Source organism: Megalobrama amblycephala, linkage group LG7, assembly GCF_018812025.1.
Source record: "Megalobrama amblycephala isolate DHTTF-2021 linkage group LG7, ASM1881202v1, whole genome shotgun sequence".
Taxonomy (NCBI): Eukaryota; Metazoa; Chordata; class Actinopteri; order Cypriniformes; family Xenocyprididae; genus Megalobrama; species Megalobrama amblycephala.
Genome location: NC_063050.1, coordinates 20,649,136 through 20,676,872, shown reverse-complemented (window position 1 = coordinate 20,676,872; position 27,737 = coordinate 20,649,136). Strand labels below are relative to the sequence as shown.

Below are 27,737 nucleotides of genomic sequence, written 5' to 3'. Positions count from 1 at the left end.
TTCATGCTGTTCCAGCTGTTTTTAAGTGAAATAATGTATAAAATTTGTACTAATTATATATATATATATATATATATATATATATATATATATATATATATATATATATATATATATATATATATATATATATATATATATATATATATTAGTACAAATTTTATACATTATTTCACTTAAAAACAGCTGGAACAGCATGAAAATATGTCTATAAACCAAAAATGCAAAAATGTAGTTAGCTATGAATGCCATTTGGAATTTCACATGGATACATTTTCAACTTAAAATGACATTTTGTTCTACAATTTAAATGATTTTTTTTTTTTTTTTTTTTTTAAAGTAGGTTGGGAGCAAGTTGCTGCTTAAAGGATAAGTTCACTTTCAAATTAAAATTTTCCTGTTAATTTACTCACCCCCATATCATCCAAGATGTTCATGTCTTTCTTTCTTCAGTCGAAAAGAAATTAAGGTTTTTGATGAAAACATTCCAGGATTTTTCTCCATATAGTGGACTTCAATGGAGCCCAAATGGTTGAAGGTCAAAATTACAGTTTCAGTGCAGCTTCAAAGCGTTCTACACGATCCCAGATGAGAAATAAGGGTCTTATCTAGAGAAACCATCACTCATTTTCTTGAAAAAAAAAAATAAAATAAAATAATTTCCTTTTTAAATGCTCAACTTGAATTTAACTCTCTTCTTCTTCTTCTCTATTAGAATTCCGGCAGCGTAGACACTAGTGTAGTGTATTAATGCCCTCCACAGGTCAAAGTTTGAACTAATTGTTATATACTTGCACTAGCATATTGTATATGACAATTTAGTTCAAACTTTGACCTTAGGAGGGCAGTAATACACTTAGCAGTGTCAACACTGCTGGAATTCTAATAGAGAAGAAGAGAGCTAGTTCAAGATGAGCATTTATGGTTAAAATGTACAAAATTTTAATTTTTTTTAGAAAATGAGCGATGGTTTCTCTAGATAAGACCCTTATTTCTTGTCTGGGATTGCTGTAAACTGTAATTTTGACCTTCAACCGTTTGGGCTCCATTGAAGTCCACTATAAGGAGAAAAATCCTGGAATGTTTTCATCAAAAACCTTAATTTGTTTTCGACTGAAGAAAGAAAGACATGAACATCTTGGCTGAGATGGGGGTGAGTAAATTATCAGGAAATTTTAATTTGATAGTGAACTAATTCTTTAAGGACTACAACGACTGTCTGATCCCTCATGCACATAAACTATCATACATGTGGGAGTTGTAGTCCTTAAGTAGCAACATGTTAGAAACTTACATTTTTCACATCACCAATGTAAACATTTACCTCATAATGGATTTTCGCATGGTGCTGACACAAGTGACTGGTGTGATTCTCATTTGGCACCAGTATCTCCCTTAAAACACTTGATAAATAACACTATGTTATTGCACATTAGAAAGAGAGAGAAAGCAACTCTTGAATAGAAAAAGCCAAATTAACTGCACAGAACAGGGACGAGGAGGAAAGGTACGAGGTAAGAAAAGAGAAGAGACACAAAAGCATCAAAAGGTCAATCATAAGAGCAGTAAAAAGGATGGCTAACAGCAAGTTTATTTTGGTTAGGTTCATTGATACATAAAGCACGTCCTGAGGGAGTGATGAGTGAAAGATGTGTTGCCATTGAAAGGTGGTGGTGGTGGGAGGGGGTTATGTTGGATAGGATAGAATCGTGGTGAATTGTGATCCATATGAAAAGAATGAGAAGGGAGCAGAATGGAAGTTAGGGGATTAATTACAAGTCAGCCAGCAGACTAGAGGAGAATTTAATTAGAATTATACTCTACTCCAGAGAACGTCTCATCATAAAGTCCAGAGATAGGCAGATATAACACCCAAAAGACCCCATATTATAAGCAGCTCCAATGCAACGTGGTAGGCATTATGAACCTTTTTTAGTTGCTTTGAAATGAAAAACAAAAGGCACAATGAATTTCAACTCATTCTTTATCTTTAATATGCACAAGAGTTGAAAAAAAAATACTGATGAGCCACCTTAAAGAGAAATTCAGTTCTAAAATTTATAAAAACATACAAACAATCAGAGGCCAAAATGCGATCTGTCGCTTTTTAGATTAATTTTTTTTTCTTCAGCAAGTAAAAATCTTGCAACAAGCAATAAGCTTGTATCCATTTCTGATACAAGACAAAACATCTTTAAAGTGGCTCGTTTTCTAGTTGACTAGATAAGTTCATGAATTTCAAACCAGTTTTTTTCTTTTTGTTCAACAATAAATGGCTAATTCAAAAATCATCAAGGCTGCCTTTAGCTTCCTTACTGTCTTTTTTCAGCAGTTTGCGGCCCAAACACAACTACTTTAGTCCAACGGCATTTTTTTCCCCATACATCCCTTTACAAGCCAATGCACAGGGAAAAAAGAACAAAAAAAAAAAGTCCAGTCACAACAGTAAGAAAGCCCATTTTCCAAATAATGGCAATCATTTGCCATTACGAAACAAAAGTTAAAACAAAAAAGAACAAAACAAAAAAAATTACCCCTAATGGCTGTAAATCAAAAATCACGTTGTTATTATTGTTCTGTAGCGTCCCAACAACGTCTAGTGGACCTAAGTGTGGTAGCTTCTCATTATATACCTAAACAAGAAATATACTTTTATTTTTAGTTGGTACGATTAGGTTTTGTAGCAAGTGAAATAAGATTAAAACAAACTAAACAAAAAAAGAACCACAATGTCATGGATCTCCTTTTCCCATTGCTTGTATAGTCAAAATTAAGCGAACATCGCTCTCCACTTACATTAAGCAATAAAACGGGAAAAACCCAAAAGTGTGCGCGTAAGACTGGAAAAACTGCAAAAGCGGAAGCTCCACTGATCAAAACAAAAAAAGAATTCACAATCCAATCACTGTTGCAAAGTTTCTTGTGGTTTTGACTACCGAGTGCTGAAATGTACTGATTTAGTGAAAATATCCTCCAACCGGTTACAATTGGGCTTATCCCAAAGAACTTATTACTATGCTTACAGACAGGAAGTAGAGAAGATGAATCCGGAAAATAAAGAGCGCTGCCAGAGCACCCTTGTTAAGAAGAAAGACCTGTTAAGGTTATCTCAAAGAACTTCCAAAGGCTGGGGCGACCCTTTAAAAGTCCTGGCCAAATTGACCCGACTGATGATCATCTCACATAGGATCCTCCTTTGACACGTCCGACAGTCCAATTGCGAACCAAAAAGATCGGCACAATGAATGTCCACTACACTATCGCTGCAGAACTTTAAAAATGAGGGTGCTTGACCATCTCAGATGAGATTTTCTCCATTCAAGTTTGTGTGATCTGCTGACATAATTTTTTTTTCTTCATTATCTTCAGTGTTTTTTTTTTTCTGTTTTGTTTTTTTAAATATCCATAATTTCAGGATGAAGAAAAAGCAAAAATTGGTGGCGATAATTTAAGTTCTGTTTGCACACCACATATTTAGAGACGCTCCCTTCCCCCATTTGAATAATATTCCATGGAATAACCCATTATAGGCTAGGTCACAGATTCAGATGAATGAGGGAGGGGGTCCAAATGGCTTAACACAGTAGAGGCTGGACGTATCGTGTTGGGTGTCTGTCTGAGACTCGAAGATCATCACCAGAAATGCAACGTTTTGAGGGAAGGAATTTCTTGGAAACAAAAGAAAATCCCTGCCTTTATATTTCAGGAATATCGCTTTCTTTCATCTTCCTTGGCTGATATGATGGCTGGTACAACAACAGAAGTTCCTATTATTGTTCATGCTCACCTATGTGTGTGAGTGAGTGAAAGAAAGAAAGAGCAAAATATATTTCTTTTTTCTTTTTTTTTCTTTTTTTTTGGCAACTGCAGTATAATGAGTCTTGTTCTTTTTCTCTTCCATGTTTTGAGGTTGTTGAGATCCATCCATGTTTTGAGTGGCGTTGAGACAGGGACTCAAAACCTTCAGTGCTATTTTCTTCTGTGTGAGCGAGTGTCATTTCTGAGCATGGTGATTGGTTTGTTTTTCTGGTTAGTGAGTGGTTGGTAGGTGATGGGTCAGTAGGTGGCAGGGGTTGAGGAGCAGCTGGGAAACCCACCGTTCCTAAATTCGAAGCTCTGGTTGTCTAGAACTTGAACTCCTTGGTTTGTAGGTTGGAGGCTGGATCAAAATTAAATGTGCCTCCCTGGGTGGCCTCAGGAATCAGGCTGGGGTCCTCATCAATCTACAAGCAGAATTAAGGCCAGTTTATACCAAGAACAATCACTATAATGATAACTACAACTATAAAGTATTAATAGTCACTCTAATTCTTTGAAAATAGGGAAGTCCAAACCACAACTATTCCGATAACAACACAGGCCCTGTTTACACCTGGTATTAAGATGCGTTTTGATTGATCGGATCACAAATGGACGAGGGAGACACATTCCCGTTTCCCGTTTATCTCTTTTGTCCACTTTCAGACACTTCTGTCCTGATTTCTTTGAGGGGAGGGTCTTTGGGCAGGTAAATGTATGTTTTGTTTTTTTTCCCCAGATCTTTTGATCTAATAGACAAAATAAGCTTGTGCAATTTACATATGAATGTGACCGGAGACCACGGGAAAACACATATAGCAGCAGCTTTCGTTTTTGCTCTGATAGTCGCAAGACCGGCTGAACACGGTGAGTGCGTGTTAGAAATCAGGAATGGTGAGAGAACATTATGCTTGGTCGTATGTGTTTTCAACTACCTCTGGAAGTGGTCGAAAGTGGACAAGCTCAAAATGTTTTAGACCCCATATTTATCGTCGTCCACGTGTGATCCGATTGACCAAAACAAATCTTAATACCAGGTGGAAACAGGGCCACAGAGGAAAGATGAAGCAGAAAACACTTTCAGAATGTTTTTTTTTTGTCTAGCTGATGGACGATAAAAACATGAGCTCAAGCATTTAAAGTGGCAGACAACAAAAGTGCAGTTTGTGCTTAGAATAAACCCAATGTTGAAACAGAGACAACAAGAAAAAACAGTTTGAGACTCACGTCATCTCCTGAAAAGTACTGATCGATGATTTCAAATGCAAGTTTATAGATGTCCTCATTTTCATGCTGCTGTAGGTTCTCAATTTTTTCCAATCCTGAAAGACAGAAGCCAAGACTGTTAATGATGATCCTTTTTTTTCTACAAAATAATCAGTGAATGTGCAGATGTGATCATTTCAGACTAAACTACTGGTCATTTATCAGAATACAACCAGTCTAAATATGAAGGAACCATGACTACTCATTTCCACACTGCATGCATTACCTCCACACTCTTCAATGATCTCAGCAATTGTGCTGGCTTCCTCCCCAGCCATGATGAGGATGTTTTTCAGTCCATCAAGAACCACCTGGACCACCTGAGAGTCTTTCACTGACAGCAGGTTGCAGAAGGGCGGGATCACGTTTTGTTGCACTAAGTACTCCACCTGCCAATTACAGCAAAATAACCAATGAAAAAAAAGGGGGAACATGACTGGTTGATTCATTGTTGATTCAACATCTGAATGGTTCATACCTGATCTTTTCTTCCACTTATTGTCAAGTTGCTGATGGCCCATGCAGCTTCCTTCTGTGTTCCAAAATCACCCTGTTTGGAAAAACCAAGATACATATGAGACATCAAATTAAAAGGTAAATCACTGTTTATTTAGGGGAGTGTCTTAATTGGACTCTTCCAAGAGTCCCCACAGCATATATACTGTGTTTGGTAGTACTGCAAATTTGAAGTAAGGTGGTGATAATGCTAAAATGAAACTGCAAAAGGGAAAAAGTGGATGTACAGCAGGCTACGCAGATAACATCTTACCTTGGCAAGCTGGTGAATGATCATGGGTATGAGACCAGCATCTATTACAGCCTGCACCTGCTGCTGGTTTCCTGCCGTTATATTGGACAGGAACCACACTGCCTCCTGCAGGGAAGAACAGACACATCACAGATGCACTCGAAACATGAGCCATAGCGCTTAAACTGGGATCGGAGAGATTTCTGGAGTCATTTAGGAAATTAGCCAAGTAAATGTTTGGGTTTCATCATCTTGATTACATTTCACACAAACAGGATCAGATGGGATGTGTGTGTGTCCGCCTCACCTTGTTGATCTTCTCTTTGGGGTGTGTGAGCAGGTTGGGAAAGTGAGAGAGGACATCACAGTTGAGCACCACCTGAGTCTGCTCATCCGTCCCGGTTACAATGTTCCCCACCGCTCTCAGCGCTGCGGTCTGAGCAGAGGATACACAAACGCTATCAGAAACCGGATTCGGGTTTTGGAGGAAACTACTATAAAAATCTGCATTATTTTTACCTGAACTTTGACCTCTTGGTGGCTGAGCAGTGGGACAAGGAAGGGGACGACACCTGAGTCTATTACCATCTGAATCTGCTCGTTACCTCCATCTGTCAGATATGACAGAGCCCACACTGTGTCTACCAGAATCTAGAGAAAGAAAGAGATTTTAGTATTCTTAAAGAGAGTCTCAGTTTCTATCATTCGTTATACAGCCATCTGATTGGTCAGTTGTAGCAATGAGAGGTCAAAAGGACTATTTTTCTTTCTTTCCGGAAGCTTTAAGCCAAAGTAAAATAATACATTAACATAAAATATTAATTTTATTTGAAATATATATTTATTTGATAAGTAACCATAAAATAACTGGGATAAATGTTCAGACAGCCGATCATTATTGCAAAATAACGATCGATTCAATACCTCTTCGCTTCCCACAAGGTTCAGATAAACTTGTCAGTGTTTACTATGTGATGATAACCAGCTGGTTGTACATTACTCCAGATTTACTACACTAATTTAATTAAGAACAAAACGTTTACATCTTGTACTTACATTTATATCTGTATGATATATGAGTACACAGAGGGCAGGAAGAATCTGTCAGAGAAAAATTTAAATTTTAGAAGCTGACATTTCATTTAAAACAACCAGATTGTCAGAATAAGCACACAGCATGCAAACATGAAGTCAGCTGTAGGAAAACAGAATATTCATTAGACCTGCCATCAATGAAAGAGTTGTTATATTACACACACACATACAAAAACACAGAGTGAAAACACCAGTCTAATGATTTCTTAGCAGCAGGAGGTACAATATGTTGCCTTCAGCTCAAAGCTACACCTCCAGATTATAGATAGGAGGAGAAAAGAAAGAAAAAAACATTGGCATGTAGATCACACAACATAATATCTGAATCCGACAGACTGAATAGAGAGTAAACAGTAAGGAGACAGACTTTAGATTATTGAGAGAGGTTGAGTCTAAAAGGCAAGAATTAAATATCTTGCACACACTTTAAGACTTAAAAATTGTGGCAGGGTGGTGCTTCACTGCATTAAATGCCAGTTTATAAAGTGCTTTTATGCATATCAATCAGTCAAACAGCCAGCTAAGTGGATCAATTTAGCCAATCAAATTGATGTATTTCTATGCACTTCAGCAGTCAGGCCTGTACCAACTGTGAGATAAATACAGTGTGATATGGTAAAAACACTTTCGTAATCTCTGTTAACATTGACAGGGGCTGCGTTCAAGTCCAATTTTTTGTACCCTTCCCTCATTATCTTCCCTCCGTCTCATTCACTCGGATGTACGTTATTGCTTACGCTGAACGAGTGCGCCCACTACTGGCGGAACCCTTGAAATGTGTTTAAATGGAATGCCCTAATCCCTTGATCACTTGGAATCTGATATGGAGCTGATTTATTATTTACAGTTTTTCCCTTATAAATTTGTTTTACAAACCATTTTATAGGCCTGTATGTATGCTTGGGCTGTTAAAGGGATAGTTCACCCAAAAATGAAAATTTGATGTTTATCTGCTTACCCCCAGCGCATCCAAGATGTAGGTGACTTTGTTTCTTCAGTAGAACACAAATGATGATTTTTAACTCCAACCGTTGCGGTCTGTCAGTCAAATAATGCTAGTGGATGGGAACTTCTACTATAAGAGTAAATAAAACTTGCATAGACAAGTCCAAATTAAACCCTGCGGCTCGTGACGACACATTGATGTCCTAAGACACGAAACGATCGTTTTTTGCGATAAACCGAGCAGTATTTATATAATTTTTTAACTCTAATACACCACTATGTCCAACTGCATTCATCACTCGCTTAGTGAGGTCTGATCGCGCTCCGACAGCGGCAGTGATGTCTCGCGCATATACTTTAATGAGAGCGAGACATCACTGCCGCTGTCAGAGCGCGATCAGACCTTACTAACGAGTGCTGAACGCGGTTGGACATAGTGGTGTATTAGAGTTAAAAAAATGATATAAATACTGTTCGGTTTCTCGCACAAACAGATCGTTTCGTGTCTTAGGACGTCAATGTGTCGCCACGATCCGCAGGGTTTAATTTGGACTTGTCTATGCAAGTTTTATTTACTCTTATAGTAGAAGTTCCCATCCACTCGCATTATTTGACTGACAGACGGCAACGGTTGGAGTTAAATATCATCATTTGTGTTCTACTGAAGAAACAAAGTCACCTACATCTTGGATGCGCTGGGGGTAAGCAGATAAACATCAAATTTTCATTTTTGGGTGAACTATCACTTTAAAAAAATTAAATATAAACAAGTATTAAATATGAATATATTTATATTAAATATCAAATATTAAAAACACACAAATGAAAATAACAGTAAAATATAACCGTGTTAAAAAAAAAAACAGCTTAAGCTAGTTACAAGTATTAAATGCAGATTAAATGTCAAAATAAGGGCAATATCATACACTATAGGGGTGGGGCTAAATTAAGCGCGACCAGCTGTGATGTCACAATCATGGTGCATTGTGGTCTGTTGATCTGCCTGAAGTGTACATGTTGAGTAGACTCGCTCCCTCGGTTAAAATCGAGGGGTCGAGGGTCTGTCCAAGTAAACTTCCCTCAGCCACTTGAAGTTGAACGTGCTTCAAAATGGCGGTGGGGATTCCCCCAAGAGGAAACGTTTAGGGAAGTTTGCGAGTGCATGTCTAAAATTGGACTTGAACGAAGCACAAGTGTTGTTTTAGATTTTAAAAACCCTTCAAGTTGTTGTTTACTAAATAATATTCAATTAAACATTTTATAGATCATTTTTACCAACCCTAAGAAAGTATTAAACGTACATACGATCACACACACTCCTCACCTCTTGTACTGTTTCCATGGGTGGGGGTGGGTCTTTGTTTCGGCACAGATTGACAATGACCCAGGTAACATTTCTCAAGAAGGTTATGGGGATGGAAGGATTAATAAATGACAAGAGAGGTTTGACCACACCAAGCGAGATGACGTAATCTCGACACTGAGGTCCATCACCTGCAAAGGCCCATAAAGCACAAACGTGTGTTAAAGTCTAAATAACACTAGCGACGAGCATCACAGCTGTTACAACCCTCAAATGATATGGATCCAGATTTTTTGGGATAAATTTCTAAGTTTAATTGTCAGCGCACTACTGAAGAAATTCAAATGCAGTAGTAGTAATTATATGAGAAAAGAAACCAAACACAAAGCATTTTTTTGGATATATGCTCCAGTACTATAGGTGGCACAACGCAAGTAAAGCTTTAAAGGTTTGTGAGCTGAACTAAAATTGAATCTAAAATTTAACAGTTTATTTGATACTTTGGTGTTCAACATTGGTTGAGCCAACAGCTTTCGATGTGTTAACGCCACCAATATGCATGCAGCAGCTGCTCTGGGCACGACATCCAAAAGTTCACATTTATTAGTTGTTTTTTGTTGCCAAGAGAATGGAAAAAAAGCACAAACTTACACTCAAATTGGTGTCTATATAAATTGTTGTTCTCTTTAGTTACAAAATTCAGAGGCAGTAACAGTGTGAGAACATTTCACAGTTACTCACCAATGATGTTTCCCAGCGCCCACACGGCCTGCTCACACACATTCTGATGAGGAGAGTGGAGAAGTCTCAAAAACAATGGGACAGCATCTACACAGACAGGGAGAGAGAGAGAGAGAGTGAGAGGAGAGCAGAGCATTCAAATACAGACAGAGCTGACAAAGTCAAAACAGGTTGATCCAGACGACAAAGGCCTGTCCAAACAACTTACTGGATTTGACCACTGCCTGTGTCTGTGCAGACGTCCCTGATGCAATGTTGGTCAAAGCCCAGGCAGCTTCAAACTGCAATGAAGGACTGATGAAGAAAGAGAGAGAAATAGAAGTTCAGATGTTTTTGAGGTGGTAGTAAACAACACTACACCTCTGACCACTCTGAATACAAAATGACCTTCTGGGATACTCTGAAAAGGGCTCAGCAGGACTTTCCCACAGGATTCTGTGTTTGTAGCCAGAACTGACCTTTATAAATACTTTTTAAAAAGTACACAACAGTTCTTGGCTCATTTCGAGTCAGACATGAAGACAAAAGCAATGATTTCAGTTTGAGTCAATCCACTGTAACACAAAGTGATTCAGCAACTATTGCCCATATATATGCTATATGCATTTTCATGATTTTTTCAAGTCATATATGATTAAAAGGACAAAGATCTTAAAAATTGCTGGGGATTTCCATTTGTGTATCAGGTACCAAACCTTATTTCTCATTAATATGCATTTAAAAGATTCTGTAACTTCAACTTCATTTTGCTAACTGACCATACGGCCTCCAAAGTCAGCAAATCTGAACATGTTAAATGATTCACAGGAAGAAAGTGTTTCTCATTGCCTAAAAAAAGCATGGGCGGGTCATGGAGAAAGGTGTGACACCCGCCTAAGGACACCCATTTAAATTGGTCAACTTTCTGTGAAACCTCCCCACTTGACTTAAATTTGTTCATTGTTTTGCTGTTGCTGAATAAGGGTGTAGAAAACAAAGGGGCTCAGTGAAATCCGAGCAAGTTGTGTCTGATTCAGCAAGTCTTTATGAATAACACTTTGGTGGACGACTGAACACACCTAAAAATCATTAAAGCATTACTGTCTATGTGTTTCAGCATCATCACTCCAGTCTTCAGTGTCACATGATCCTTCAGAAATCATTCCAATATGCTGATTTGGTGCTCAAGAAACATTTCTTCTTATTATCAATGTTGTGCTGCTTAATATTTTTGTGGACACAAACCGTGATACATTTTTTTCAGGATTCTTTGATGAATAGAAACTTCAAAGAACATTTATCTGAAATAGAAATATTTTGTAACATCATAAATGTTTTTACATTCACTTTTAGTCAATTTCATGCATCTTGAATCTTACTGACCCCAAATTTTTGAACGGTAGTGTTCTCACTTGAAGATCTCCATCTAACATCCACCTTCTGCCTCATCCCTTATTCTTTTATCTCATTCACTTTCTCTACCATCATTCAAGATGACATTGAGAACTTCATTAAGTCTGATGCATGTTTGTACACAAACAGCACAATTAAAAAAGGTTTTATTAAGTTTTGAATAATTTCATTTAGTGCAGCGTAGTGTCACTCACTTGTCATCCCTCTCCAGGCATTTGACTAAGATTGGAAGGATTCCACATTTTATCAAGTCATCTATGGGAGGATTTCTGTCACTTGAGAGCAATTTTCTGCAAGGACGGAAAAGAGAAAAACAGTCAGGCATTCTGTCAGTCACTATCCGGCACGGCAAATACATGTTAGCAGTGTTAATGCAATCCATTTCAAAGAGACAAATCCAGCAAAACATATTTAATTATATTTAATTACAAGCATAATTCAGAGTATGCCATTGTTTTTTGGGTTATGCCTTTCACATTCAGCCGATTTAACATTAATCAACAAAATGTGACACATTTTGTAATTATATTCAATGAGAAATAAAAATTAGTGTAGGACTTAAATTTGTCTTTAGACTCACACGCACTGATGAATCATGTACATAAAGAATAGGAATGTGTATTAAACCAAAAAAGAGTCCATAGTGATATGTTGACTTGAGGTTATGAGAGGAATGAGGTTATGACTCATCATGAGAGATGTTTTTAGAAGACATTCATGTGTAACAAATTCAAATCTTTTCATATCCAAATGGCAACACTTTACCTGGCTGCTTGAACTGCACTGAGCTGCACCACTGCATTGTCACTGGTGGCATTCTGTAGAAAAAAGAAAGAGGATAAATTGAGAATATGAGGAAGAAGGGTCTGCTCACACCCACACACACACACACACACACACACTTTGTGAAGTGGAGTGCTGCTGTGTGCGCTGACCCTCGGTTATTTATCAGACACCAACACGGTGGAACCTTACCTGTAAGATGGCATCTAGCGTTACATTTTGCTGAGGAGAAAAGGAAGAGAAAAACTTAGACAAACTATATAAAAGAAAATGGAAGATATGGAGGGAGATGAAATGAGAAGAAAGCCTCTTACCCCTTTGAAGTCAGAGTCCACATCGGAATCTTCCAGACTCTCTTCCTGTGGAACATTTCGTTTCTTCAGGAGATGCTCGTCTCTTTTGTTCTGTACGGATTGAGAAATAAAAAAAAAATATCATGTCCTCTGTGAATACTTGAGATCACACAGACCAAAACAAACACCAACTAATCTGTGATTTTACAGACTCGATACATTTGAGGAACTCATAGAATACACAGTTGATGAATGTCATGTGTAATTAATAAAGGTGTATTTATTTTTTATAAACTATCATTTTAAAGAGGTTATATCATACATTTTCGCTTAAAGACCCTTAAAATCAAATGGCTGGCAATCCTCTGCTTAAATACAGGGGTTTAATGTGCCCAAACTAAGAGTTCAGAATGAAATTACTTAAAATTATTATATTTTGTTAAATATAAACATCAGCTGCTCATTTCTAACACTGGGATCCTTCAGAATGAACTGCAGAGCGGAAGGTGATACAAAGAGCCACACAAACCTTATTTGACAGACTATCACATTTTGCTAGTTGTTCTAATGTTTAGAAAGCATCCTGAGTACTTCATCCTTATTACTTCAACATAAAGAGGCATGGCAAGTTCAGAAAACTAAGTTGGTATATTAATGTTAGGGCTGCCCTCAACTTTTCTAGTTGACTAGTAGTAATTCATTTAAGCGATTAGTCAACTAGCCATATCATAATAATGAGCCATAAATTGCATATATATATATATATATATATATATATATATATATATATATATATATATATATATATATATATATATATATATATATATATATATATATATATATATATATATATATAAAAAACCTAATCAGTGCTCAAGTGCACAAAAGTAATGATTATGAATGTGTCGAGTTCTGTTTTTGGCTGCAAAGATTAAGTCGACAATGCTGACTTGTTATCTCCGCAGTAGTGGACACGCCTATATGCACGTTTCATACGGATTACATATTCTGAGAATATTTGTTTTCCACTTGAATTGGTTGACAATCGCTTGACATTTCAAGCTTTCTATAGATAAATTTCTCATGTCTGTGAGGGAAGTAGCCTATATGGTGAGTTTCGGTTCATTTTTGTGACGCGCAGAAGTTCACAGAGACCAAGATGACAGAAAGTACATCTTGTTTTATTCTTTATTTTTCGAAATACCAACGTTTTCTTGTTATTGTGAGTTTACACAAATAAAAGTGGACCAGTTTTCAAATGATGTATTACTCTTATCTGTATGACCAAATATGACAGAGTATTTCCTCTGTTATCAGGAAAAAATGCCATTGATCGCGCCGGCGCCTTCATGTCATGCAGTAAGTGTGCTTATACTTTAGCTTCCACACGCCGCACAAACACTTGGATATGCACCTAATAATAGTGCAAATTTATCTACGTTAACGTTAGAAAAAGCAGCCATGTAAAGTTGCTACTACTTAAATGTTTTAAATGATAAGCCATATTTGAGGTCAATGGATGATTGATAGGTGAACGTTTAGATTTCCTGCCCAACATACAGTAATTACCACAAGGACCCATCGTTAACACAATCTGTCCCTCACTTCACCACAAGGTTTTTTCTTCCTGCGACTAACCGAATAATTAAATTTTTGGTCGACTAAGCCTCTTCTAGTCGACTAACGATTTGTCGAATACTAGGGGGCAGCCCTAAATAATATGGGCAGTTATGTGCAAATGTGTCAGGTTATTGATTGGTTTTTCAGTGCGAAGTTTTAGTCCAGAAATTTACAGTATGTTCCCACAGTGCATCAAAATCTTATTTTAAAAGATTGAGAAAATTGTATTTTCTCATGAAATCCTTAAATGGAATATTTTGCTGCTGATGTCACTAAAATAAAATTCAATAGCACAATATTAAACCCTTGAAAAAAAATGGCAAATAACTGAAAAAAATGACACAGAAAGTCCCTTCTGGTTCTAGGCTGTGTGAGAAAATAATGTGAGGGTGAGTGGTCTGTGACGCTAATGTTAGAGCAAACAGGAATGCAAAGAGGAATGTCTCACACACAAACACACACAGAGCACAGCAGCATTCTGTCCAATTCCTCTGGGCTGACAGTATAACCGCCTAATATGGACAGGACATGCTGCGTCACCCAATCCAGCACCAAATGAATCAACATCAAGGCTGTGGGACAAAAATTTTGCTCCACATCAACTCTAGCCTACCAGATCAACAACAGGGGATTTCTACCCACTCAGACTGCGACACAAAGCATGGTAGCCGTTTGTCTTAATGGACTTTTTTTCAGAGGCTTGCCGGCAGCTTTGTTTCTGGTGACGACATGCTACTTTATCATGTAGGGATCTGTTACAGTTTTTTATTAGATGTAAAAATCAATAAAGAAAAACACATAGTTCTGTGGTTCTTCTGAGTTCCATTCCAAAAGGCAGGGAGGAGGGGAGATATGTGTGACGAGGGAAGCCCCTCATGACAAACCTTCTTCTTGGGGTGCAGCCAACCAGGGGCCCCGTGACCATGGATGGCGTGACCCAAATACTGCAAGCGCAAACCAGATTTCCAACAGAAACAGCTCACCAGCTGAGAGAACAAAGCCATGTGAAGGCTTCAATAACAAGACATGCAAGGACTACTTATAACATTAGTCATGATTTTGTGCTAACTTGAAAGAAAACCCCAAATTATGACACAAATGACTGGTAACTAGAGGGAATATCTAAAGACCTGAAATCGTGTATTTAAGACTTATCTTCTCAGTTTGCTCACTTATTGGTGTTGATCTGATCATGTGTCTGACACAGCAGCAGGATCCATTGGTCGTTGGTATCCGATTCATTATGTAAAACGTTTGGTCACAATTGGTTACGCTATCAGAGTTGTCACTATACACCATATATAGAGTGAGATGCCTTGCTTCCGAGGCTCACGTCTTACAGGAAAGACAGAGCAGAAAAGGCAAGAGGCAAGAGCAAAGTATCTGTGCACGCTTACACGCAATCACCACCTGCTTAAGTCTACTGTAATGCATTAAGAGACGCCAAAATGAGGCTACGTTTAAGCTATAAATGCTTCTTTATTTCCTGCAGCAATGTACCCACATTTTGGCTTTGACACCGAAGGAATGGTTTCATTCTTATAACTATTGGTGGAAGTAGGGCCATCGCTAGGTGGGGAAGATTCTAGGGGCCCCCGGATTTCGGGGGGGCTACTGTGTTTTCAATCAAGGGCAACAAATCAAACCCAAACCACTGCCCACCCACCGACCGCAATTTCATCTGAGGGAGGCCCACAGCAACCCGCACCGGTGACCCGGATACCCTAGCTATGGCTCTGTGTGGAAGTACCGGACCACAGAAACTGGGAATGATTTTAGTAATAGAAACACCTTTTGGAGGGACTAAATTAGATCCTACTTCAGAGTAGGGTCTAACCCAGCACAATAGGAACGTTTCTTTGATGTAAGTATAAGTTGATTGGCCGAACACGTGCCATACGAAACAGCGGCACCCACCATTTTTAAAAAGCCACGTAAACACAGTTTACATACCTACTCCATGAAAATGGAAAACAGCAAATGGATAGCATTTACTTCTTGTCTTTGTCTGTGGCGTTGAGTTCTTTTCTCATATGTAGGCTAGCACTGCTGTTGTAGGATTTCATCTCTTAGCCCTCCTTTTTGCCCTTTCAATCGCATATTTATATATTACGCAACGTACATATTACATATAATTGCATAACTTATACATTCCAAGTCTACATTCCATCTCTGTTATCACAAAACCCACGACACACTAGTGTTGTCACGAATCACGATACTGGAATTTTTAACTTTGATGCAAGACTTTGAAAAATATTGATATTGAATATCATGGGGAAAACTGCCATATATTTGTGTGCATTATCTCATAATTTTTTGATTATTTGGGTAATTTTGTTGCAATAGCTTACACACAGTGCAGGGAGGCTTTATTTGAAACGCTGAACTAAATTTACAAAAAAAAGAGAGAAGTAAATAGTCAGTAATAAAATAAGAACTAATAAACAAACTGCAAACGATAGCACAAATAAATACAATAGGATAAAGAGACCAACGAAAAACAGCTTTTTCAGGTGGGTCTAACAGTAGTATTCAGGTAAGAAATACTACAGAAATTAAAAGATCAAATGTAAAATAACACTGGACAGTCTTCATTGTAAAAATTACATACAGATCAATGCCAAATAACTCAATTTGGTACTCGCAAGCTGTTTGAGAGGAGGCTTATGTGCGCTCCGCTGATATAGATCAGTGGTGTGCGCGATTTGGTGTGAGCGTGAAACCTGCGGGAATGAGTAACATCATGCGCAATACAAGCAGCACCATTACAAACAGCACAAATGAGATGACTGAGTGACAGGAGGCGGGTGTGTCTATTCAGCATCAGAGAGAAGAGAGAGTCAGAACACGCAGCTGGTATCAGTGTATCGATACCACAGAAAAGGAGTATTGGATCCGTTTCAGATATTTCAGTATCGATACATATCGAAATATCAATATTTTTGACAACATGATGACACACAACAAAAACACAGCCCTAATCACGTTGTCCTCCATCTTCCAGTTGTTGACTTTGGAAAATGGCCCTAGGGGGGAACATTTAGTTTTCGGGGGACCACCCTGGTGGCTAGTTCTTATAAATGTGTGCTTATAACTACCCAGTGTGAAAACCCCTTTTAATTCTAGAGTGATGCCAAGAAGTAATCACAAGGTGGGTCAGTTAGGAGAACTGCATGTGACATCTAACAAATGATATTAGGACTGGCGATTATATATATATATATATATATATATATATATATATATATATATATATATATACACACTATATATCTGGGGATAACACTTCCTAAAGACTGTGTCAGGCTAGTTTGAGAGACAGATGTTTTAATTCCATCTCTCATTTATCAGTAGCAAAATATTGTACTTTATTATTGTCAATCAGTTCAAACTCCATTTCAGTGAGTCAATTCAAAAGGCTGAGTCAGCCACTAAAACCTAACAAGCTCAATAATTACACAACTGAAATTTCAGATAATTTCAGAGCAAATACATAAATACTGCCAGTGAAGATATATTCCTTTCAGCTTTATCACCCAGCCCTAAATGAGACTGAGGAACTATTCAGAGCTCTTACATGCAGCACTAAATACAAACCTTAAGTGCTCACTGAATCACCACAATAAACAGCCTAGTGTTGTTGATGAGAGCGCACATAGTTATTTAGGAATGAAAAAAACAACACAAAACTAAAGAGGATGAGAATCAGTAAGTCTGGTTTATTTCAACCAACATTCTCTGATGAGTCACATGTATTGCATCAGAATGCAATGTTTAGCTACACACTGTAGCTTTAATACTTCCATCCAGAGGAAACTTGCAGATGAACTGTGACTATGGAAAAACACCTGAAACAATGACAGACCCTTAAGTGCAAACTTACCTTTCTCAGTTCTACCGTCACTTCATTACGATGTCTTCGCATCGTCTGAAAAAGAACAAGAGAAATAGGTTGGTTAAGCGCAGTATAACATATCTGATGTATAAACAGTGACAAAAAGAAATTCTAAATCAACTAGAGTTTTGCAAGTGATGAAGAAAAGGTGCCCTCGTATTGCTCGAGCATTGTGGGTGGTTGCTTTATGTTTAATACTTTGGTTTAGCTACTTGTTCAAATCTACAATCAAATCTAAAAAGTGATTGCTTCACACACTGCCATGGTGACACCCTCTAATAGGCTGTAATGATGCAAACAAAATGCTACATTAATGCCAACCAAAGTCTTGCCACTCCAACAGAACAAAGAGGCAACCAACCGTGGTAACCATGGTAACGGCAGAACCCAGCTGTCACTCAGTCCTCCGTTTAAACGATCACATTTTGTGGCCATTCTATTAGAACTGTACCACAAAAACCAACAGAACACACATCTGCACCAGACGGAACAGCAAGAACATGTCTGGAGCAACAAAACATATTAAAGTCACAATGAAATGGTGACTAAATCTTTTCTTCTGTATTATGATGTACATCAGAATGTAAAAAAGAAAAAATGTAGGGCAGGGACTGTTGATTGGATTTTGTTGAGTGTGCTGCACTAAAGTCCTTTTAAGACACGTCATTTCACTTGGCGGCCATCTTTGAAATGCCTCTCGGGCATGCAAGTGCAGCTCCTATCTCTTTGAATGGAGAAACATCAAATTCTCCAAAGCTGTTTGCCAAGCTTTTGATTAAACTTCAAATTTGAAATCACCAATGAAATCTGACAACAACTGTCTCATAAATTTTGTTTCTAAACGCTCGAATTCAGGCTGGATCAAGCTAATGTGCATGCGCAGGCCTAAGTACCCATCTCTATAGGAAGTGAACGTTTGACTTTTTCTATAGGAACCGGAGCTTCTAACGGCCGCTGTAGTGACGTGATGACTGTACCAATTGGCGATTGGCTCTTATTTGTTCACTCTTATTGTTCCGCCATATTGCGTGTTACACTTTCTCCCATTCAAAACAATACGAGTGATGCGTCTTGTGTTATTCTATAGTCGTTGGTTGCACTCAAAAGTAGATGCAGATAAATGTGAGATTTCATAAGCGCACTAAATGATGTTCACAGTAAGATCTACAACATGCATTTACAAAGTATATAGGAAAAATTTGCATTTCATTCCGACTTTATGACAAGATGGACAGGTCTGGTCACTTATTGCAAACGGTTCTGCTCCCTAATTAATTCTTTTTTTTAAAATATACAACTTCAATGGGATATAGAAGGAAAAAGAAAAACATCAGCAGCCAACGATGCAAAGACTTTACATGCTGTGTGGTGGGGATGGTGGAACGGATCAGATTTGATCTTGTGACTGGGCATCCTAGTTCATGTTACAGCAAACCCACACTGTCTTATGCAATCCAAAAGTCATGAAGGGAGGATGTAAAAGCAAAACTGACAAACAAGAAAGGGAAACAGAAAAGGACAAAAACAGCATTTATTTCTGAATGACTAATTAAATATATCAGGAAGTTCCATTATTGAATACTCAAAGCAAGAGTTCAATTTATGCATTTTTACAGGAATTATTTTTACAATGCATTTGGCACACACTTTGATTCAAAGTGACTTACAGTGCATTAAATGCATGTTTATCAATGTGTTCATAAACACACATAAAACCTGCCAAATGTTCAGTGTTCCTTTTAGAATTCAATCTATGCAACATGACGTCTAAAGCTGTATTCCAAATGAAGCCAGATTTGAACTGGTTTCACCTGCAAAAGCACCATGGCATGAACTAACACTGGGCCACAGCTCCGCCTATTTCAAGAATCCAAATAAAAACAAGAAATTCCCAGCACAAAGCGGATTCCTGTATTCGCAACATGGACAGTATTTTAGCGACGCATGCGGTATGTATGAGTCACAGCAGAATGACAGGAGGGCAGAGCCGAGAGGAAGCACTCCAGGAGTCAGCGGACCGATGCTTCGACGGTGACATGACAGCTTGACACTCTTGAGACCAGCATAATGACACAGTATGTGTGCATGTGCTTGTCTGGTTGCCAGCGTGGTCTGAGGACACGCTGTCTCACTCCTGTTAGGTCCACGACATACTAATAAATAGGCTGACTGCACAATAGCCACAAACATCAGGCTTGACTCATTTTTAGACCGTGTTGCTTGCTACACAAAGGTCATGGGTTCAATTCCTGAGGAAAACACATGATAAAATTTATTGAATGCAATTTTAAGTTGGCATAATGTGTAAATCGAATGTAATTAAACAGCACGTTTTAGCTAAAACTTCTGGCACATGCAAAACAGCAGGATGTAGGCTAACTGAGGAAAGTACTTAAAGGGTTAGTTCACCCAAAAATGAAAATAATGTCATTAATGACTCACCCTCATGTCGTTCTACACCCGTAAGACCTTCGTTCATCTTCGGAACACAAATTAAGATATTTTTGATGAAATCATATGGCTCAGTGAGGCCTCTATTGCCAGCAATGTTACTGCACCTCACAAGATCCATAAAGGTGCTAAAAACATATTTAAAACAGTTCATGTGAGTACAGTGGTTCTATCTTAATATTATAAAGCGATAAGAATACTTTGTGCGGCAAAAATAAAACTAACGAATTTTAAAAAATATCCATATGGGCCGATTTTAAAACACTGCTTCATGAAGCTTCTGAGCTTTATGAATCTTTTGTTTCGAATCAGTGATTCGGATCTCCTATCAAACAGCTAAACTGCTGAAATCACGTGACTTTGGCGCTCCGATTCACTGATTCGATTCTTAAAGCTCTGAAATCGGCCCATATAGATATAATATTATAATATTTTTTTTATAATATTAAGATTGAACCACTGTACTCACATGAACTGATTTAAATATGTTTTTAGTACCTTTATGGATCTTGAGAGGTGCAGTAACATTGCTGGCAATAGAGGCCTCACTAAGCCATCTGATTTCATCAAAAATATCTTAATTTGTGTTCTGAAGATGAAAGAAGGTCTTACGGGTGTGGAACGACATGAGGGTGAGTAATTAATGACATTATTTTCATTTTTGGGTGAACTAACCCTTTAATGTAATTCAATAGGGCTGGGTTGACTAGCAATTCTACATTTTAATTATCTCGATAATGATTCTTAAACCCCAAGAACAATCTCTTAGCCTATGCTGTTTTTTGTTAATGCGTGAACAAAATTTCACTGAACATAATTTGTAGCAAGTCTGCCATCCAATAAATCGCAATAAGCTAAGTTCTTTGTTACTTTTGATTAAAAAAAGCCTCAGTATATAGTTATTTTTATTACCAAATATATTTTTTATATATGTCATTTTATAAAAAAATATGAATTAAAGTATTTCATGTACAATAGGTTTATTTAACGTAGTTAGAATTAGTACAGAAATTTAATAATCAAATGTAAAATAAAATATTGTATAGTCTTCACTGTATATGAACTAAATATAAATTTATTCTTATTAAAGCAAAAAAAAAAGTTATTCAGTCAAGAGCAGCAAATTATTTTCTCTTTTGTTTGATTCACATTAATGACACTGAGCAGCAGGTAGGTATATTAGGCTGCTGTCACTTTAAGACCAAACGCACAAATCCAATATACTGACACACATCCGGTTTACATCCAACTGCTTTCACTTAAGACATAACCAGCTGTGTTTACATGAAAAGCCCACACAATGAGCACGTGTGATTAATTGCATGTGTAGCCTATTCGACCATTCAAGCGACCATTAATAAGACATGAAAGAGATCTGAATTCGCAATCACATGCTGAGAAACACAGCATTCAGTGCATTAGTCAGCGTGTGCACCGCATTGAGTTAATTTTTTACTTCTTATTGTGCTTAACACTTCTTAACTTTACTTCTTATTGTGCTTAACATCGAGCACATCTCAAATTTGCGATCGTCTTCTCAGAGAGGCAGCTTTCCGTGCACGCATTTTGGCGGTGTGCCAGTCACCTCGAGCACCGCACCAAGCTCCTTTTCAGGATATATTGCACTTATAACTCTTTTTAACTTCAAGCACATCCTGCTCTTTATATTCTCATTTCATGCATTTTAGGGGTGCAACGGTACGTGTATTCATACCGAACGGTTCACAGAGCAAATTCCAAATGGAAGTGATCATTCCTATGCCCTACTCCCTCCTTAAAGTGGTGACTTTGAAGTGAGCAGGGCACACGCGTGCCGTATGTAGCCGTTTGGAATGCATTTGGCAAAGGGAGCGACGTAATTTCCTCATTATCTTCAGCTGGGATGTTCCACTGAAGATTTTTTAAAAAGTTTTTTAAATTATGCTACATAAAATATATAAAAACTAATATATATAAAACTTTTAAAAATATAAAATGTATATTTATTTATGCCGGCGCTGCGTTGTCACAGGAACATCCCAGCTGAAGATAATGAGGAAATTACACTGCTCCTTTTGCCAAGTGCATTCTAAACGGCAACACACATGCGTGCCCTGCTCACTTCAAAGTCACCACTTTAAGGAGGGAGTAGGGCATAGGGATGATCACTTCCATTTGGAATTTGCCCCGTGAACCGTTCAGTATGAATATGCGTACCGTTGCACCCCTAATGCATTTCATCACTCTGAAGTATCAATAGTGCTATATATTTACATACCACAATATACACAATATAGCAAAATCTCTAACAATAGACATTTTATATCTTGGTAACAATATATATCGTCATACCACCCAGCACTAACTATTAGTTATAGCAGGGGAGCCCAATCCTGTTCCTGGAGATCTGCATTCCTGCAAAGTTCAGCTCCAACTGTGATCAAACACAACTGAACCAGCTAATTAAGATCTTTAGGAGCACTTGATAATTACAGACAGTTGTGCTGGATCTGAACTCTGCAGGTTGGTAGATCTCCATACTAGGGGTCGACCGATATGTGTTTTTCAGAGCCGATGCCGATTATTACAAATGAAGTAGACCGATAACTGATATTTTGAACCGATATACATGTCTGGTGTAAAAATGAAAATTAACATCAAAATTAAGAATAACAAGGGATCTGACAAATCTTTAAATGCTTTTAAACATATCTTTAATTCTGAGAACTGTTAATAATAACATTAATAATAATACAATATAAAATCTCTCTACATAGGCTTACAAGTATAAATTAAATATAGAAAATCCTTATTAAAGTTCTTCTTTTGTCGTTTGATTGTGACAGGCAATAGTAGACAGTAGCAGGTTTAAAGGCTGCTGTCTCTTTAAGACATAAAGGAATATACTGTTACACATGCTGTTCACATTCACTGAAGACAACCGACTGTGCTTACGTGTATACTTGTCAGAACGGGCATTTTAACATAACTGTGTGTGTAACTGAACGTTTATGTGTAATAAGTCATGAAAAATCTCTCAATCTGACACTTGTTGCGAGCAGTTTGAGAGGCGGCTGTGTCCTGTGTGCGCGTGCATTGGTTGAGAGCACGCTGACTGAAGACCGTCTCTTAAGGGCGCGAGTACTGCATCAGAGCTAAATAGCGCATTTCAAAATTAAATTATCGGCAAAATGACCGATAACCATAAAAATGCTTAATATCGGCACCGATAATCGGTCGACCCCTACTCCATACATATTAAATACATTTTTACTTAACCTGTTAGTAAGGTCTTATTTAATGTATGTTTGAATAAATCTGTCATGACAAGAAGTTTATATTTCAACAACAAACTGTAGTAGAAACAATTAAATCATTAAATATAAAAACTGCCTTGTGCGCAATTTAAATGTTTGCATTCAACTAAGATTTGCATTTAAATAGCAATTGAAATTTAATAGTTTGTTGTAAATCTAAACCATTAAAATTATAGTAAATGTATCAACATGCAGGGTGCCCTTCCTGCATAGTTTACAGCATTAGCTAAGATTTTTCTTTAAAGGAGACATATCATGAAAATCTGACTTTTTCTATGTTTAAGTGCTATAATCCATACGGGTTTTGCACAAAAGATTAAGTGGAAGTCGACGAGCTGAATCAACTCCACAGCAACTACAATAAATTTATCCACTAACCATTCAGAAACATCCAGTTGCATTATAAAAGTTGTAACTTCTTCCTGTTTGAACAATGTAAGGCTGAACACCGTTACTGACAATCGTCATTTTGGCTGTGTGAGATTCTCCAGCTTTGTTGTTGTTGAGCAACTAAAGCACGAGCTGCTAGAGCTCCGCCCTCTTTTGGAAAGAGGCCGGAAGCAGCAGCTCATTTGCATTTTAAGGGACACACACAAAAACTATGTGTTTTTGCTCAAACCCAAATAGGGGCAAATTTGACAAGCTATAATAAATGAACTTCACAGACACATTCTGGGGACACCAGACACTTACATTACATCTTGTGAAAATGGGCATAATAGGTCCCCTTTAAGAATGAAACCTGATAAATCCCAAATGAATCGAATCGAGATCAGAATCAAATCAGAAGCTTGTGAATCCAAATCAATACCTAGCCCAATAATCGAATCACAAATGTTCTTTGAATATAATGTGCAAATTTTAACAAACTCTTCTGACACTCTTTTGACCCTTTTTTGAGGTTGGCATCAAGAGAGTATGTGAAACAGCAGACAAATCAAATGGCTTTGTTTCTTTTTCCACAACCACTTAGCAATGCAAAACACAGAAGCGCTCGTCATTCTCTCAGTTAGCTACAAGTACATCCTTGTTACGGGCTAAATCTAGCAGCTAACGAGCCGAAGTATCCTACAGTTCCACAGTCCGTTGCTGGCCACATCAAATGGGTCATGCACGAGCCCTTCGCTCTTAGGAACACAAGATGAGAAATCTGAATCTACTTTGCAAATTCCCAGAATAGCTGCAGAAGGGCGACAGCTTTGCTGGCTTCATCCATAGCCATGTGTGTCTGACGGCTGAGTCACACACCAGCAGCCTATAGTCAGTTGCAGTCAATTCACACTATTAATCTTGAAGGAGACCTCAGGGGTTACTCCGACGAGCCCACGGCAGAAGATGATAATGATGTCTACTATCAACAGGGTATGCAAGTAAATGAGTTCATCATAAATGTGACCGCAACACATTAAATGTTATACTACTCATTTGAAAGTGACTTTGAACACTCATTATGGTGGTCCTCTGGGTTAGACGTGACGTTTGATGAGATAGCTGCCATGTTTCTTAATTTAACTGAGTGTGTTTGGTTATAGATGTCGAATCGACTTTATATAGTGCTTTTCACATCGTTTCAAATCAGCTTTACAGGAAATTATGTTGTTTAGAATATCTTCATGTCTTAAGGCCTGTTCACACCAAGAACGATAGCTATAAAGATAACTATAACGATAACTATATTAGCATCAACACCAGCGGATGATCTTGTTCTGTTTATTCTAAGCTCACCCTGCAGTTTTGTCGTCTGCCACTTTAAATGCTCGAGCTCTTTAAAGTCTGGTGGGTTCCGATTGGCTGTCAGTGTTTTTATAGTTCATCAGCTGGGAAAAATCATTCCGAAAGGGATTCCAGCAATATCGTTTATCTGTGCTGTTATCGTTATAGTTGTGGTGTGAACTCTGCTATTCTTTTAGAAGGATTTTTAGAATGATCTCTTTATCGTTACAGTTATCAACTTTGGATTGAATGGGCCTTTAGTCGTAATTGGCAGATTAGATTTGGGCAATAATACAGTTTATGTTTTGCGACAATATAAATAATCAAGCAGTTGAGGTTTGCTATATAGTGTATATCACTTTACTTGTAAAGTGATATATAAGTGTACTATATGTATGCGGGACAGGGTGTACTATATATCCCACCTTAAAGTGTTAGTTCACCTAAAAATGAAAATTCTGTCATTAATTACTCAGCCTCATGTCGTTCCAAACGCCGACTCATTATTGGCCGGCTTCTGCGTCAGCATCACATGCATGCGTCGTGCTGCTCACATGAACAGCTTCGGCCAATAATAAGTCGCGTTCTGACGTAGAACCTGGAAGTGTTGGACGTAAACAAGGTATGAGAATGACACAGAAGAGATGATATTGTTGAATAAAGTCGTTATTTTTGTTTTGTTTTTGCGCACAAAAAGTATTCTCGTCGCTTCATAATATTAATGTTGAACCCCTGCAGTCATGTGGACTATTTTAATGATGCCTTTAGTACCTTTCTGGACCTTAAAAGTGGTGGTTAAATTACTTTCTATGGAGAAGTCAGATACTTCTCGGATTTCATCAAAAATATCTTAATTTGTGTTCTGAAGATGAACAAAGGTCTTACGGGTGTGGAACGACATGAGGGTGAGTAATTAATGATATATTTCTGGCCAATAATAAAGATTGCATTTTGCAATGATATCAAGAAGTTGAGATTTGCTATATAGTATATAATCAATGGAGGATATACTTATAGTTCTAGGTTGAAGTTTTGTTCAGTTTATAACTAGCTGGTGTAGCGACAAACCTAATTACTATTTGCTGAAGTGTTTCACTGCCATGGATAAATTATACATATAAATGACAGGTCTAAAAATCATCATATCGCCCACCTCTAGGACAGCTTAACGGAGGGATTAATTGAAAGTCATGACATAATACTTAAACATAACACACTGTATAAATGTATTCCCCTAGTGTGTAAGCCAAAGGCAACTGTGGTAAAGAAGGAAAAATTCCACTGCTGTATTATATAATCCATCATCTTACTGCACAACCTGGCTTACTAGTATTTCTAGGTCGCCTCTATGCAGCCTGCATTGGGGTATGATTTAGGAGCACTACCATCTGGAGGTTTTCATTCCAGTTTAAAGGTAATAAAATCGGGCTTATGTAGCTCTGGCATACCTACAGGTGAAGTTTAGTTGCTAACTACCACAATCTGATTGAAAAAGGAAAAGATGCTAAGCAACTGACATTTCGCAATGACATCGTTATTAAACCACCATAACCAGGTCTAATCAATGAACACGTACATTAAGATCAACTACAGCAGTGCTGCTAAACTGGCGTGTCCAAACCAGCAATAAAGAGGTCAGATGTTGAGGTATGACTGGTCACTAGTTCAGTTCTGGAGAGCTTGCTAAAGCCGGTATTAACACACCTGTCTCTGTCGCATATATCTGGTTCGCAAGTTATATTTCAGATTATTTGCTAATGCTTAGGGAGTTTAACTTCTATACACGAATGTTAAAAAGTATGGGTAAGAAAAAACACGAATAAAAGTACTAGTAGACGATTAAACTGCCGCTTGCTAACCAGTTAGCACATATGCTAACACGATAAATCTGCATGTTTTTTGGCCCAGCGCGATTTAAAATGGAAAATTAACTTCTGAGCCTCCAAACCGACCTAATAAACAAACCCGTCTTAATATTACACGACTAAATAATGCGCTATAACAGCTCAAGTCCGTGTATAAGCCGCGATTAACTTGTGAATATTGAAGGGAAATGTGTGTTTAAAGAGGCCTCTGTGTAGGCCGCGCCCGCTCCGCATGATGCTCTTGCTGGGTCCACAAACACCCGCTCCGATCCGACACCATAAAACCAGAACCACAGACACTCAGGAGAAGGAAAACGAACTGGGAGAAAAGCCCAGAGTCCAAAGTCTCCGGCGGACTTACCTCCACATCTCGCCCCTTGTTTTTAAAGCTCTTGATGCGATGGTTTTCCAAGCCGGCGTTTTCGGCCATGGCTCTGTGTGTATGTGTGTGTCTGTAGTCCCGACCGACGTGCGGAGCTCCGCTCAGGGAGGAAGAGGAGGGCGGGGGGGTGTATCGATGTCCGAAT

General features: G+C 37.9%; 1 protein-coding gene across 1 annotated transcript; it reads right to left on the bottom strand.

Annotated features, from left to right (window-relative positions):
- Positions 1 to 1,966: 1,966 nt before the first annotated feature.
- Positions 1,967 to 27,737, bottom strand: kpna3 (karyopherin alpha 3 (importin alpha 4)). Its single transcript, XM_048196428.1, has 17 exons — positions 27,572 to 27,737; positions 17,874 to 17,918; positions 12,386 to 12,475; positions 12,264 to 12,293; positions 12,054 to 12,106; positions 11,483 to 11,578; positions 10,105 to 10,190; positions 9,897 to 9,983; positions 9,177 to 9,346; positions 6,869 to 6,913; positions 6,332 to 6,463; positions 6,120 to 6,248; positions 5,834 to 5,938; positions 5,543 to 5,614; positions 5,291 to 5,453; positions 5,026 to 5,120; positions 1,967 to 4,223 (listed from the first exon to the last, which is right to left on the bottom strand). The coding sequence occupies exons 1-17, from the start codon at positions 27,638 to 27,640 to the stop codon at positions 4,125 to 4,127; spliced, it is 1,566 nt and encodes a 521-aa protein (XP_048052385.1). The 5' UTR covers positions 27,641 to 27,737; the 3' UTR covers positions 1,967 to 4,124.

Excerpts from the sequence above, each read along its gene's own strand:
- kpna3 (XM_048196428.1), bottom strand. The coding sequence starts at position 27,640 with ATGGCCGAAAACGCCGGCTTGGAAAACCATCGCATCAAGAGCTTTAAA. Across the intron at positions 9,347-9,896 it reads GGCGCTGGGAAACATCATTG|GTGATGGACCTCAGTGTCGA; the intron begins GTGAGTAACTGT and ends GGGCCTTTGCAG. Across the intron at positions 5,615-5,833 it reads TCATTCACCAGCTTGCCAAG|GGTGATTTTGGAACACAGAA; the intron begins GTAAGATGTTAT and ends TTTTCCAAACAG.